The 14719-nt window shown below is 37.3% G+C and overlaps 5 protein-coding genes across 8 annotated transcripts; 3 read left to right on the plus strand and 2 right to left on the minus strand.

The window, feature by feature from the left end:
* Positions 1-950: 950 nt before the first annotated feature.
* LOC126320371 (prefoldin subunit 6-like) lies at positions 951-2098 on the plus strand. Of its 2 annotated transcripts, XM_049993809.1 has the most exons (5): positions 951-1018; positions 1306-1430; positions 1519-1589; positions 1700-1824; positions 1907-2098. In XM_049993809.1, the coding sequence occupies exons 2-5, from the start codon at positions 1355-1357 to the stop codon at positions 2004-2006; spliced, it is 372 nt and encodes a 123-aa protein (XP_049849766.1). In that variant the 5' UTR covers positions 951-1018; positions 1306-1354; the 3' UTR covers positions 2007-2098. The 2 variants fall into 2 exon arrangements, with proteins under 2 accessions (XP_049849766.1, XP_049849765.1); XM_049993808.1 differs by lacking the exon at positions 951-1018 and having other exon boundaries at positions 1265-1430; positions 1907-2095.
* A 108-nt stretch (positions 2099-2206) lies between these two features.
* LOC126320370 (GPN-loop GTPase 3-like) lies at positions 2207-3298 on the minus strand. Of its 2 annotated transcripts, none has more exons than XM_049993805.1 (4): positions 3241-3298; positions 3051-3159; positions 2662-2961; positions 2207-2562 (listed from the first exon to the last, which is right to left on the minus strand). In XM_049993805.1, the coding sequence occupies exons 1-4, from the start codon at positions 3286-3288 to the stop codon at positions 2207-2209; spliced, it is 813 nt and encodes a 270-aa protein (XP_049849762.1). In that variant the 5' UTR covers positions 3289-3298. The 2 variants fall into 2 exon arrangements, with proteins under 2 accessions (XP_049849762.1, XP_049849764.1); XM_049993807.1 differs by having other exon boundaries at positions 3223-3297.
* A 406-nt stretch (positions 3299-3704) lies between these two features.
* Positions 3705-5866, minus strand: LOC126320372 (putative 3-phosphoinositide-dependent protein kinase 2). Its single transcript, XM_049993810.1, has 6 exons — positions 5714-5866; positions 5432-5560; positions 5183-5363; positions 5069-5121; positions 4131-4979; positions 3705-4069 (listed from the first exon to the last, which is right to left on the minus strand). The coding sequence occupies exons 2-6, from the start codon at positions 5507-5509 to the stop codon at positions 3935-3937; spliced, it is 1296 nt and encodes a 431-aa protein (XP_049849767.1). The 5' UTR covers positions 5510-5560; positions 5714-5866; the 3' UTR covers positions 3705-3934.
* Positions 5867-6497: 631 nt separating this feature from the next.
* Positions 6498-9043, plus strand: LOC126320358 (uncharacterized protein MT2654-like). 2 transcript variants are annotated; one of them, XM_049993792.1, is made up of 4 exons: positions 6498-6519; positions 6648-6714; positions 6806-7199; positions 7273-9043. In XM_049993792.1, exons 3-4 carry the CDS (start codon positions 6965-6967, stop codon positions 8478-8480), a joined length of 1443 nt encoding a protein of 480 aa, XP_049849749.1. In that variant the 5' UTR covers positions 6498-6519; positions 6648-6714; positions 6806-6964; the 3' UTR covers positions 8481-9043. The 2 variants fall into 2 exon arrangements, with proteins under 2 accessions (XP_049849749.1, XP_049849747.1); XM_049993790.1 differs by lacking the exon at positions 6498-6519 and having other exon boundaries at positions 6567-6714.
* Positions 9044-10769: 1726 nt separating this feature from the next.
* Positions 10770-13032, plus strand: LOC126320359 (cytosolic Fe-S cluster assembly factor narfl-like). The gene is made up of 3 exons (XM_049993793.1): positions 10770-10879; positions 11086-11189; positions 11317-13032. Exons 1-3 carry the CDS (start codon positions 10775-10777, stop codon positions 12338-12340), a joined length of 1233 nt encoding a protein of 410 aa, XP_049849750.1. The 5' UTR covers positions 10770-10774; the 3' UTR covers positions 12341-13032.
* The last annotated feature ends 1687 nt before the right edge of the window (positions 13033-14719 follow it).

Genomic DNA, 14719 nt, shown 5'->3' on the forward strand with positions numbered 1-14719 from the left:
TACCTGTCTCAAAAAAGTCAACACGTTCTCTCTCTTTTGTGTTTTTATAACTTCAACTGCTCTCCTCTTTATCCCTGCCGCTGAGAGAGAATCAACTAACAAAAAGGTGAGTTTTTTTGTCCTTAGTGACGCTAAACTTGCCATCGGTTTTTATGTATGTCTAAAAAGATAAGTCGAGGACATGATGACCCTCTTTATCTACATATTTGGCCACAAAATTGTTTGCATTAACCAGAAAGCGCATTTTCAATTCGGCTAAGCACATTTTGAGCAATTCCTTGGCTTCTTCTAAATTCATGTTTTGCTTCCAATATCTGTCAAGGAGACCTGACAAGAAAAAGCTGGCATATCCATGAGCAGCATAGGACACCGGAGTCATACTTGCTAGATAATCTATGTAGTATAAAGATGTACCCTTTCCTTCGTCCCACCCAGCTATCAGAATATCAACTAGATAAGGATTTTTTCTTAGCGCGGTGGCTAGTTCTTTTCTTGTAAAGTTAGACGCGCCATGTGTTGACAGCATAGAATTATTTCTAAAGTTATACAGGCTTAAGTTCTTTTGGATGTACTGTGAAAAAGTAACGCGATCTCCGTTTTCTCCACAGAGCGCCATAAGTTTGTAGCGATCTAATTCAAGAATTTTGTCTTCATCTGATTTGAGGACGACAATAGAGCGAATTTGGGCCATGTCAGTAGCCAATAAAACAAAATCACTACCTACGATACCAATTGAGATATCCATTGCGAATAAGCCAACCAGATTTAAGGGGAGTGACCGTAGGTGTGCTGAGATGCAGAATGACGAACAAAATCTTTGGTGATGTTATGTAAGAAACAGCGCAATTTGGGGCTCTATTGTCGTGTACCAGGGGTTAAAAAAATAATAGGTGTGAAAGGTTTTAATCAGATCTTTTTTATTATTATAATGATATTTTCAAATCAGGGACTGTATTCTTACCCGAAGTTTGAAGGTTGGATAGGTCTGGTTTTTGGAAATACAAGATCCTCTATTAATGTATGCGATTCCCCCTCTCTTTGTAAAAAAGCTGCTTTTTTTATAGTTGTGCATAGCCGGTCATCTACAATCATTAATTATAACACAATATCCACATCTGATATTGCTATTTGTTCCGGTAACTTTGTGTAACCCTTGATTCTGCGATTGGTTTCTCTATAATGTACCGAAAGTCAAAAAAATTTTTGCGGTCTCTTTTACAATTAGATAATCTATGAAATATTATATTCTTTGCAGCCATTTGTAGCTTATGACTTGTAAAACTTACCCTGTGTAACATCTTTTAGTATACTTTCTAGCGATTCTTTCGGGATACTCCTCTATATATAACCGAAAATGGGTCCAGAAAAATCTGTCAACCTTTTGAGGGAGCTTGAACAAGAAATGAGGGTTTTTCAAAAAATTGAAGAAAGTAACTATAGATGCACTTTTCATCTGTCATTCAGGTCTTTTTGTTGTGCAGTTTTTTAGAGGCGGTCTTCTCACTTTGCTTTTTCTAGGCATTGAGTCGATTCAGAATAGAAAACGAAATCGACTAAGTCAGATAAATGAAAATGAAATGGTGAAAGAGGTATAAAGTACAATCCAGATCCTGAGGCAGTTTCTGCGACTGTTTTTGGCCTCGAATCATATGAAATAGGACTATAAAATTAAACAAAAATTTTGAATTATCATTATTAGGAATTAAAATATGTAGCCGCCGATGCCGTTATGTACAAACTCATTGGTCCCACGCTTATCAAGAAAGACAAAGCAGAAGTTGCGGTAACAGTGGATGAAAGACTCAAGTATCTGCAAAAAGAAATGTGTGTACAGAACTCAGCCTATAGGGAAGAAAAGTGTATTTTTTTTCAGCAAAAGGCCATTATACTCACCAATCTATCTTAGAAAAGAGATCAATGTAGAATATACAACATTGCTGGAAAATAAAGAGAAGCAGCGAGAAATTATAATTTCACTGAAGAAGCAAGTCCAAGCATCGAGATAGCACCACTGCTATTGAAGTTGCATTTTTTTGAAGCTCGCAAAAAACTATGTTAGAAAAACTGAATTCAACTTGATTTTTTGTATTTAAGCTGCATTATTTTCATATAATATTTCTATGTGTCAACGGTTAAATATTTTTTTTTTCTCATATACAAAGGATATCACGTGTGTACGCTAATATTTGGTTTGTACAAGCCTTTTTTATATGTCTTCCTCATCTTTCCAAATAGGCTCTTTTGGCTCTTCATTTTCTCCATATTGCGTTGCATTGTCTATATGCGCTAATACGTTGGCTATGCTCTCTTCGTCTTGAATATTTAATGGAACGAACTGAACCAAGCTCCAGTCATCTATAACCTGTGCAAAAGCTTCATTCAGCGCATAAAATTTTTCAGGGGTTGTTTTATGCAGTTCTGATATAATCATTTCAACATTGGCGTCGTAATATTTTTCCATTATTTCATTTTCAGCCTTTTTACCTAGCAAATCCACTTTTGTAATTAAATTGATATGTGGCTGCTCAAATTGTATCATCGCTGCCAGACATATTAGCGTTCCTTAAAGAGTACAAGCACATACGCATTTTTGATTAGCGGTATTGTCTTGGGAATCTTCTTTAGCTGAAAATAAATAATGAAGTCAAGGCATTGTCGTACCTGAGATAAATTTGGCCGCTTCATTTAAAAAATTAGCATCTAACAAATATAAACAAACGATTTTGTATCCCATTTGCTTCGTCAAGAAATCCACAATCGCTTTCATTACTGGAGCGTGCGTGTACAGCTCAATTTGCCCTGGGCAATCGATGATTAAGTAGTCTTCTTCATGATCCTCTAACTTGTCCCGGAGCCAGCTCATGTTTTGTACTAGATACTCTAAACAATAGAGCAATCCTCCATTTGGGCCGTAGTCTAATTCGGTCATCACATCTTCCACTGTGATAAGTTCGGATATATCTAAAGATTAGATAGTAAATACAAGGAGAAGGGCAGTGGTGTGAGAGCATGATCTGTCTTTATCGTGTACAACGTATATTTTTAGGTACCAATCGAGCAGGGATATGTGAATTGCTCAGCTGCAGGATCTAAATTGACCACGTGAACAGACCGGCCAATTGTGGAGCAATGTTGATACATAGTATCGCAATAGGTTGACTTAATTGCCAAGATGTTGTAAGTGCTTTCCGTCGCCTCCGAGTGTACCAAAATAGAGAGTACCTTAATATGTTGTCATACCTTTCCCGAACCAGCCGGCCCCATGATAAATTGACAGTATTTAGACATGGGCCTTACAATAGCAAAAGGCGTGCCGAAAAAATGAAAACAATTTGTGGCAACTTGCGAGTTTCAACAATTCTCAAGGTAAAGGATTATAGTCTAGCCATAAATTTTCTGAAGACGTCAATCAGATAAGTAACGTTGGTTTGTATATTGTCGGTCTTTACACCGAATAGATGTAGATTTGGCAGCATGGGGGAAGCTATTCGCTGTATCAATACAAGACATCCGCCCTCGCTATCATCAATAACGAAAAACTGTATACTTTGATTATTGCCTATAAAAAAAAAATGCGAATCTTTTGCATTCGAGTATGCGCGTGTACGTGGGTCACATATTGAGTACGACCCGCGATTTAAATTATGAAACGGCCGGTTCGTTCGCCCAAAATATGACTTATCGTCACAAAAAGTCACTTCTTAAAAAGATGCAACGATGTCATTCAGTTAGAGAATTGAATACAATTGTTTCATTTTGAGTTTGTCCATTCAACAAATTCGCTTTGAACTGTATTGGAGTATATTTATATGCCGAGTCAATTTATAAATGCTATGGAAGCACAAGCTAGTCAAACATTATGACTTTAACTCTAATCGCCAGAGTAAACATGGTTTAGCGAAAGCTTGACTGAAATGTTGCTTCAATGTGCCCTTCATCTTGCTCCCGAGTCCGATCTATGAAGCGATTTAGTAGCATTCTGATTTTTTTCGTTTCTCAGGGTTTCTATAGCGTTTAGCCAACGCTGGCTATCTTTTGAAATATCTTCTAGGTGATATGTTCTTTTTGGCTTCAATGAAAGCGTTAGTATGTATGTGGATACATTCAATCATGATTACCACAAAACATACCGTATAAATTTTCCAGGAGACATCAGTTTTTTTCTCGACCTGTCGCAAATCGGACCATGAAATTTCCCCTTTCAATGTATTATTTTTCGGATCAACATATATAAGCCTTGGCATATCAGTCAAAATCAACATTCTCTTCTTTATTGAAAACTTGCGTCGCTTATAGACCAATCCTGAGAAAAAAGTTTTTTCGGCCTTTAGCAAGTGTTTTTCCCATGGCTTCTTTTCAACAACATTGGTAGGTATCGGTTCTTCTGTCTCTTCGGCTAGATCTTCCCGCCATATCATCTCTTTTTCTGGTCCTCTCAGGTTTGGTACTATCTGGTCAATATTCTTCCAGTCAATTTTGAAGAATGGGTGTGACTTTAGGTCTTCAAAAGACTTGGCACCCAATCTTTCTAGCGAGTCGACCACCAGGAGCTTGGAAATTAAGTCCTCGGCATCTTTAGGCATATTTATTGGATAAACAATCTTCCCTGCCTGTATTTTTTTAAAGGTTAAATACTCAGTGCAGCCATAGAACAAAAGACGACAACAGATCATCTGGTACAAAATACAGCCCAGCGCCCACAGATCGGCGCTTTTATAAACTTTGCGGTTTTCAGTCTGAAGGAATTCTGGTGCCATATACGATGGCGTTCCGACGAACGAGCTGGAATAAGCTAGAACATCCCTGCCAACCAATTCGGCGGTGCCAAAATCTGTCAACTTGATACGAAAATTCTCGTCCAAAAGAATATTTTCAAGCTTAAGGTCGCGGTGTGCAATACCTTTCCCGTGCAGGTATTCAAGTGCTAAAACAAGCTGAGCTGCATAAAAAACAACGCAGTCAATAGAAAGGCCCTTGAACTATACAATAGCAAAAATTAGAATAATGAGCTTTTCACAATGCAATTTGAGACTTCATATACTCTTGGAATGCAGATGCACATATATACCTTGTCAACCCATGTATACAGTTCTCCGTTTGGCGCCAATTCCGTGCAATAATCTAAAATTTCTTAGTGTCTGAATGCCAAATTTTTGCCTTGAGCAAAAGACCAGTTACGTACATAGGCAGTTTTCATCTTGAAACGTCATGTAAAGCTTCACGATATACGGATGGTTGCACATGCTCATAATATTTTTCTCATTTTTAGCACAGAGCATTTTTTGCTCTGTATTAAGATTTTTTTTGTGTATAACTTTGATGGCCATATTTCTTTGTGTCTTCTTTTCAGTAGCTAAAAAAACCTGGAAAAAGGTAGGGCATGTTCAGCGGCGCAGCACAAAAAAGGCTTTATCAAAGCATGTATTCGTACAGCGCCATAAGCGCCTTCGCCTAGAACTTCTTTAAAAATAAAATCATTTACTGTAGTTCTCAAAGTTTGATCGCTCATCTTTAATTAGGCAAAAGCAAAACCCTTTACAAAAAAGCTCTCTTGCTCAAACTATAGAAGCAAAACTAGTTAGCATGTGCATAGGTGCAAGGTAGTAGAGGACGTGTGTATCTCTGACTAGTCTGAATCAGCGCAATTAGTGCTTTCAAAACGTATATCATGAACAAGTCTAGCTATGCTAGAAGCCTTGCTCTGACTGCTTACCTGAGCTTACTGAAACGTGCTTTTTTACTTTTTGAGTCAAAAAGAATATTTATCAATGGTACTGCGTCTTCTGTACATTCGATTAGGTGAAGAATGCGTGGCTCGAGAGACGATTGAAGCTAGTTTTTGATTTTTTTTTAGAAATATTCAAAGGACCGCATGAGAAGAAACGATGCAGAAATGAATCAAACCAATTTTGAAATTAGACTTGCTCATACTAGTCAATTTTTTGTTAGAGTCACGGCTTAACATGTTGAAGGCTTAATTTAAAATTTCAATCGCTTAGGGAAATGCTAATTGCTAAACGACTAAATTGAAATATATACAAAATTCCATAATAGTCTTATTGAAATTATGGTGTTGTGAGAAAATAGTTTTACGTAACGGCTGGTGTCACAGCTGCATCGATACTATAAAAAATCAACAAGTTTTAGCAACCGTGATGCAAGCTAAATTGGAATGTCAATTTGAGTCAGCTGTCATATAGCAGACGCCTAAACTTCTTTCATTGTAATGACAGTCCTGACAAATGTGATCAGTGATTTGTTCATTAGTCAAAAGTTTGTATAGCAGTACAACATGGACTGATACTAACTCGGAATGGCGTAGCTTAAACTTTTACTAATGTCGCATGCTTGCATAGTCGACCTTTTTTAGTGGTTAAGATATTCACTACCCTATTTAAACATATTTCTCGGGTTTGGTAGATACCTAGATACTCACGTGTCTGTCTGTATTCTATTCCGCGCGTTATACTGCGCGATGTCACAGTATCAGTAATGTTGAATTAACTGCTTGACGTTCTTGTATGCATATGGTATTAAAATTACAAAATAACTAGCTCAACATTTGTTTTAAAGTGCAAATTAGTCAAATTCTACCTAGCGGACATAATGCTGATAACATTTTATGTCCCATTTATTGTTTTATCTAGCGTTTCTATCTTTTTCTTATTGCTCTCTTTATTGGTCAAAATATGGGGATATATTAAAAGAAAAAAAGTGCAGATATGATCTCTATAATTTTACGAAATAGCGTATATTAGTTAATACTGACACAGTTACATCCGATTGTTAATGGACACATATCAAGGCTGAAGACTTAAACTCTCATGGCAAATCCAGATTCTTTCTTCCCTTCATCTATACAGCAACAATTTTTTTCGCGCTATCGATACTTTCCTTATCAATAATAGATATTATTCCTTGGTATTTGTCGAGCTTCACCATTGGTGTATTACTATTCTTTTTGATGCTCAGTATAGGGAATTTCAAAAATACATTATTCACACACAAAGAAGAAGAAACGGACACAGACAGCCTCATTAAAATACCACGTTTATCTGAATATTTAAAACTCGCCGCCGCTACGCTTGTGATATTTGGTACTGTGTTTTTGATAGGTTGGATATTTTCAGATATGTGTATTTGTGTGGTGCCTACGCAAGTAAATTTCGCTATCAATCGAGTCTCTCAAAACGATCCTTGTACGAAAATAAGTTTTTATCCAATACATCCGCTTTCGAAATAGCAAACTTACCCAATATACCCATCATTTAGGTAAGTATACTATTTGTTACGTCTATCTTACACTTCCAGAAAATCCCTCCAACTCTATGATTGTTATGTTTCATAGCGGAGTCAATCTCAAAAAGCCTTCTGTCAAACTTTCCTTGAAAACAATGAACACATCAATAGATTCATCCTTATCCATCGATGTCAAGGATGCTCAAACTTACCAAGCAAACAAAACAAGGCTCGCCAGTTTGTCTATTGAAAGATATGTTTATGTTGCCTACCTGAGCAATTTAAATCCAGAGACGGACTACTATTTCATTGCTTACGATGAAGAAGCCAAGTTATATACTAAAGAATATAAATTCCGAACTCTTCCTCTTTCTGAATCGTTGGCAAGCAATAAGACTATTCGTTTTTCAGTTGGTGGAGATGCAGGACTAACTTCCCGTAGTAAGAGAGTGCTTCGCAATGCTGTGTTGACAGAACCCTACTTTATGATGATAGGTGGTGATATCACATATGCTAATGGAATGAAATATTGCTATGAACGAGTAGACAAATGGTTTTTCATGTGGCAAAAAATTTCAATTACTCCAAACAATTACATGGTACCACTCTTGACTTCTATCGGAAACCACGAAGCCGGCATCAGCTTTCACAGCGATATAGCATACACAGCCTTTTATAAGTATTACTTTGTGCACAGCGTTCCTACGGAAAACCTGATTGACCTCCCAACTTATCATGTTCATAATATCAGTGGATCTGTTATCTTGGTACTAGACTCGTGCGTTCTTGTACCTTCTGACCATATTCAGCCCGATTTTATCAATAGGCATTTATCGAAAAACTATCTCTGGAAAATGGCTCTTTACCATGCACCCTTATACCCTTCAGTGCGCTCTTTCACAAATTCTATTTCCAAATCTCTACGTCAAGATTGGGAACCTCTTTTCGATAGACATCATCTTCATGTTGGCTTTGAAAACCATGATCACGCTTACAAGCGAACGCATTTCATGAAAGCTGGTGAACAAGTGACTCCTCAAAATGGTACTCTATATTTGGGGGATGGCTCGATTGGTGTAGATCCTCGAACACCTATCACTTCACGGGATTATCTTGTTGTCAGCAAGAAGACCAACTTCCATTTTGATGTCAGTATGAGCAATGAATCTATGATAATAAATGCTATTGATATAAATAACGTCACCATCGACTCTATATTGCTCAATCAAGACAGCTCTTAGTTCAAATAATGATTTGTTCTGCCAATGCTTCTAAATGTGCTTTATGCTCATTTTCTACTGTAGACGCATATTCAATCAAATTCACCTTTATTTGTTCCCAGGAAATTCCTTGGTCTGTCAATAACTTCGATGCTACCAATCGAATTTGAATGTCTTGTGAAATAAAAGCCAACAGGTAGTCTATCAAATGTAATATAAATAACCCCGCTTCTAATCTGTCTTCTCTAATTTGTTCTTCATCTTCTTCATCTCTATATTTGTTTCCGTTGTCCTCCTGTGCCATCCTCATGTCTATTATATTCATCTTATCAGCATACTTTTTGTGCAACTCTAACAATCGCTCTAACTTTTCGAAATTTTTTTCTTTAAATTTCATTATCAATCGAACCAAGTAAGCCTCATACTGCTGGTCGCCCTGCAAGCAAGAAAACATATTCGCCAAGCATGCTACTAAATGCTCCTCACTTTGCTGCGTCAGCTTGCTTTTCATTCCTGTTTTGGCCAGGACAGTAAAGGTTGTTCCAACTCCTCCGACGTCCATCCATTTAATCACTGAGTCTACGCTGTTTGTGAGATAAAAACTAAGCAATTTCAGTGCACCAGGGCGACAAAACTTTTTCGCATCAATCAAAATTTTCATTAGCTGCAATCCTTCTGCTTGTACAAACAAATCTCTATTATCCACGTGCACCGACGATAGACATAACGTATTAAAAATGTTTTCTATCATCTCTCCTTCTTCTGTACTTTTAGGATCTGATTTTCTGTACTTTGCCAACACATTCAGCAAAACATCAATCCCATTGGCTTTTCCTATCTGTGCCTGCGCTTCTAGCGAATTTTGAGACAATATACACAAAATTTCAGATGAGTACAATTTCACATCGTCGAATGCACCATATTTTTGTGTAGAAATACGTTCAACGAGCCATTGGACAAAATTCGTCTTATGAGACAGTTCAGCACAGGCTTCATCTATCTGAATTTCTAATAGATTTTCAATCAGTTCTAAAATATCATATACGCCTTGTTTTTCTTCAGGAATAGACTCATCTAATTTCCAAATTGCGCCTGTAACTAAACTCGGACACTGAAGTTCAATGAGCTCTCGGGCGAGTTTCGAAACGGCTAGCCGATCTTCTTGACTACCTGTCTCGCCAGCAGTTAGAAAGTCCTTCAAGACGTCAATCGAATCTATCACAATGTCTGGATTTTCATGCGTCAACAGGCTTAGTAATGACTCAAGTGAACGCGTCTTCAACAGTTCTAAATAAAGTTCTGGAGCTGTTGCGATGGCTTGCAACTGCTTGATATGATAATCAAGATCAACCTCACTTTGCACAAAGCGACTTGGATCATTCGAAAACTTGGCTCTCAGCGCAGTATTCTCCGTGTACACATTTTCAAAATTGAGCAACAATTGCTTTGCGCTATTTGCATCCATTTTTTCTGCCTCGGGAGCCTCTGAAATTAGTCGATTAATCATCTCCTTATCAATGCGCTCTAGCTCGGTCGCCTTTTCGCCAATGTTGCCATTTTTATTGGTACCATGGACTTGGTATACTGACCATTTTTTAGACGGGTTTAAGCCAGATTCTTGGCCGGGCAGATCTCTTTCTATAAAATGCTTTTTATTGGTGGTAGCATTCCTAAAAGGAACAGACATGACGCTTTATAAAAAAAATACAAAGTCGACTAGAGAAAGAGGCCAGAAGAAAAAAATATTTACAAACATTTTTACCTCTTTCAACGTGCCGACTATGTTTGTTATGGCTAGGCGCCTCCAGCGGTTGCCTCATAGAATAGAGCCTTGTTTCTAATATTTATTAAAAATATTACCGCTACAAACAATATTTTATCGTCTGTCTTCAGTATCTGCAGCCATTGCAATCACGTCTGTAACAACAATGGTACCAAATATTACCGAGTACAAGGTGATAATGTGTATCAAGAGAACCAGTTACAGTAGGCCTGCTTTTTGCGAGATATTCCCCTTTTTATGATTGAGATTTGAACGTCCCGTGGCTCGGACGTTTTCACATAAAGCAAAAAAATATCTTTGAAGTTACTTGTGATGCACTCCGCTTAGAATTTTCTACATTAAAATCAGCCTGTTTCATGTACTGAAGGTTTTTGATAAACTGAGTTTCCAACTGGGATACTCTCTTTTGTCCTTTTTCAATGCGATAGGGGCTTTTTCCGTACGAGAAAGTAGAGAACGTACATTGGGTAAAGCATACAATTTTTTGTTTCGGTAAAAAAAAATTATCTACAGTTTAATTCATTGTCTTTTTATGGATGACTCATTTAAATTCTCTAGCGCCCTTAGAATTCTAAACACCAACGATTATCTTGCACCGTCTAAGAGCTGCATCAAGTCTAAAGATGGTCAATCAAAGGTCCGAATCCATTCAATGAAGTTAAATGAAATATATAGGCGAGCAGAATTTTTAACACAAATGCATCAGCACTTTGCTATTGCTTTGTCCTGCGATGTATATTCGTGCATAGTATTGTGTTTTTTTATACTAGATGTTACATATGGACTTTTTGTCTATCTAGGCATTTAGGCAGACATTAACAGACCTCCTTTTTGCTGTTCTAGACACAAGACCAACAAGTACAAATAAATGACCTGCATTTAAATTCAGCGAACATTTCTACATCTAAGAAAATACAAATCTCACTCAATGACTGCTTAGCTTGTAGGTATGTTATCTTGTGTATATTTATATGCAAAAAACAACTACGCGAAAATGATGTAGAGTTAAATTCTCGAATTCGGCCAGATATCTAAACGTTCATGTTCAACAACATCTGTTTTGCTTGTTAATAGTGGTTGTGTTACGACATCAGAGAACATGCTGATTGAAGCTCAGAATGTACAGGAGTTTTTCCGACTTTTAGATCTTGGCCGTGATCCTTCATCTTCATCTCCTTTTCGCATTTTTGTGATTAGTGTATCTTCTCAGGCGCTGTCGAGTATAGCCGCATCAACTAGGAACTCCCTGATGGAAGTGTATTTCAAACTGCATACACTTTTTATTGATAAGCTACACTGCGACTTTTTTTTTGACACCAATCTTTCGCAGGACATAGCTCTTCTAGAGTGTCAACTTGAATTTCTTGAAAGTTTTAAACAGACTACCGCGAGGCCTGCTCTTCCAATTTTGACGTCTGCATGTCCTGGCTGGGTTTGCTATGCCGAAAAGACTCATGGTTCTTGGATTCTTCCTCATCTCTCATTGGTAAAATCCCCTCAACAAATTTTGGGTACATTAGTGAAGTTTCATCTAGTGCAGCGTCTAAATGATCACCGAGATGATATTTTGTGTAGCGGCATAGAAAAGTCTCTTTTCCCAATTGAACCTCGGAATATATGTCACGTGACGCTGATGCAGTGCTTTGACAAAAAGCTTGAAGCGTCTCGATCTGATTTTTACAACAAATCAACCGATGCGCACGATGTAGATTTAGTTTTGACTCCAGTGGAGCTAGATCAAATTTTGTCACATATTGATCTCACATTCAATGAGCTGGTTCCGAGTGATATCTCCAAGCCTTTTTTCAATCATTTGGAATTTGCTACTGTATCCAGTTTAGATGCAGAATTTAGTGCAGATCCTCGCAATTTGAGTTCGGTACTATCGAAGGACCCCAAGGAATCTTCCAGTGATGCAAATAGGCGAGATACACCCGTTGAGCATGATATCTACGGCCAAGATTGCGCCAATGAAGAATTGCGTCAAAATACTCGTCTTTTTGGCGTTTCTGGTTCGAGCGGATCGTTTGCTGAACATGTTTTTCGTAAGGCAGCACTCGAATTATTTGGCGTGCTGGTTGATGATGTGCCTTTTTAAACAAGTTCGCAATCATGATCTTCGAAGAGCGGAGCTGTCTATTTCTGGCCGAGCAGTGCTAGAATTTGCGACAGCGTATGGCTTTCGTAACCTCCAAACGATTGTGAAACAAATCAAAAACAACGCGTGTTCATATCAGTATATAGAGATAATGGCATGTCCAGATGGATGCTTGAACGGTGGTGGACAGTTGAAGCAGTCAAATATGGACTCTGGGAATTGCAGCGAGACAGTTGAGACTCAGGTGGATCTTTCATTCTATCATACAGGTAAAAAGGACGAATCAGCGTCTTTAGAAAAAAACAGAAGGCATCTGAGCGCAAATCTGCATCCGACACTAGGAAAGGCTTCTACTGGGTCTAGTTTCAAATCACATATAGGATTTTCTAGGACTTGGTTAAATTTGGTCACCGAGAAGTATTTAGAGGGTCAAGATACAAATATGCATCATGTCACACGAAAGCATCGTATTATGAAACTTTATGAACAATTAGGCTTTTTGCCTGGGTCTGAGTCAGCGAAAAAAACTGCTTTACACTGAGTATCATCATTTGCCGAAGGCACCTGACGAGGTCGACCTTTTATCTTTCGAGTGGTAATTGCTAGAGATATTGCACGCGGTTATTGCATCGCAGCTGAATTCTGTTGGTCTCAAGTTGTTAATTTTTTAAAAAAACTGCGTGTTGTTTTTTTATACTCGTATTACAAAGAGGGCATATGACGAGATTATAATCAAAGCATATGCTGACTTAGATATTAAATGCAATTCTGTATGTCGATTCTTCGACCGGGATGATGAATGTAAGGATAGTCGAACGAAAGGCATGGTTGGGTGGAAAGTCGCTGAAAATGCGAAAAGTTGCTAGCTGAATTAACCTTTAAATCTATGAAATAATTTTGTATTTCTTTTTCAATACTACAATCTACACATATCACACAGACAATTACTTTCGAAACTGATGTAAGTTTTTGGAAAGCAAAGTTGTTACATTTCTGAGTTTAGTCTTGGGCCTTTCGCCCAAGAATATAATTTCGGTCAGCTGTATGGCTACATAAACAAAGTAAACTTTCAACCAAATCGATAAACACAGCTAAGCTATTCAGGGGGCCTCTTTCAACTATCCTAAAGACTGCTAGAGACTTTAAAAATGGGAGTATCTAAGGTGAATATTTTTTTAATCATTTGTCAAACATCAAGTTTGAAGATGTTGTTCCACGTTTTTATAAATGAAGAACTGGTCGATAATGTACGGTATTCTGAAAGAGCGAAGAAATTTCATGTGTAGATCTTCATATTCCCAGATTGCTGAACGAATTCGGCTAATGGCGGCTGTTAAGAATGTATCAGTTTCATTACTACTAGACGTTTATAGCGGATAGAAAATGTAGGTCAATGGTTCATTATATTAAAAGCGCGTTTAGCATATAGATACAGACAGTTATCATGTTTAGGATGCTTATACAAAAGACTTCAATTTCGTTAAACAGGGGGCAACTTTATGGATAAATTTAGATCAGATAATATATCAACCTGACCTAATTGTCAAAAAATGCTCGTAATTGTGAATTTGAGATTAGATACTGTCGCGTGTGTACAATTCTGGTGTCTTCGGGTTCTTAATGGATTGAAACCGTCAGATTTACAAGATGCGTTATCAATATCAAAACTGAGTGAATTTTATAACCTTTTATGTTCAATAACACGCCGTCCTACTCTAATCAATATACGAGCAATCTCCTTTTTTCATAAAAACTGTGTCCGTTATTCTCTCTCTTCTCCTATTTTTTGTTTATGCATTTCTTGCTCTTATTTCATTGGTGTATAGTTTATGATAAAAAATTTAACGATTTATTTTTCGAATATACAATTTTTTGCCCAGATATTCTTTAATTGAGGGGCATTTTGATCTAAAGTAGATTGCTTGTTTTGAGGATTTTTTTGTGTTTGTTCCAATGCAAAACTGATTACCAACATCATCTGCGTAGGCCGTAGTTTTGTCCAAGTGTCATTTGCGTCAGAATTACCATTTCTTCTATTTGCAGCTGGGACAAGTAGTATGTAGCGTTTTTTTCGTATTGACCCAATAACAGAAAAATGCATTTTTATCATTGTAAAAGTGTTTTGGATGCTCAGCAGTCCAGGCAGAAGGGATGATATAATATGACCTATCTAAATTTAGTGTAAGCTGTTGTAATATCCAAACTTTAATTTCGGCAAGAATGCTTTGAAGAGATGTTGTTGAAATCTTAAGCGCAGGGGGCGACAACAGGAGTAGCGGAAATAAATTGTTTTTTAGATATTCTTAAAAAAAGGATAGAGCGTTCGCACGGTTTATCCATGTAAATAGAATTTCTATTTGTTTTTTTTTTCAACTTATG

Source organism: Schistocerca gregaria, unplaced genomic scaffold, assembly GCF_023897955.1.
Source record: "Schistocerca gregaria isolate iqSchGreg1 unplaced genomic scaffold, iqSchGreg1.2 ptg000716l, whole genome shotgun sequence".
In the NCBI taxonomy this organism is placed as follows: domain Eukaryota; kingdom Metazoa; phylum Arthropoda; class Insecta; order Orthoptera; family Acrididae; genus Schistocerca; species Schistocerca gregaria.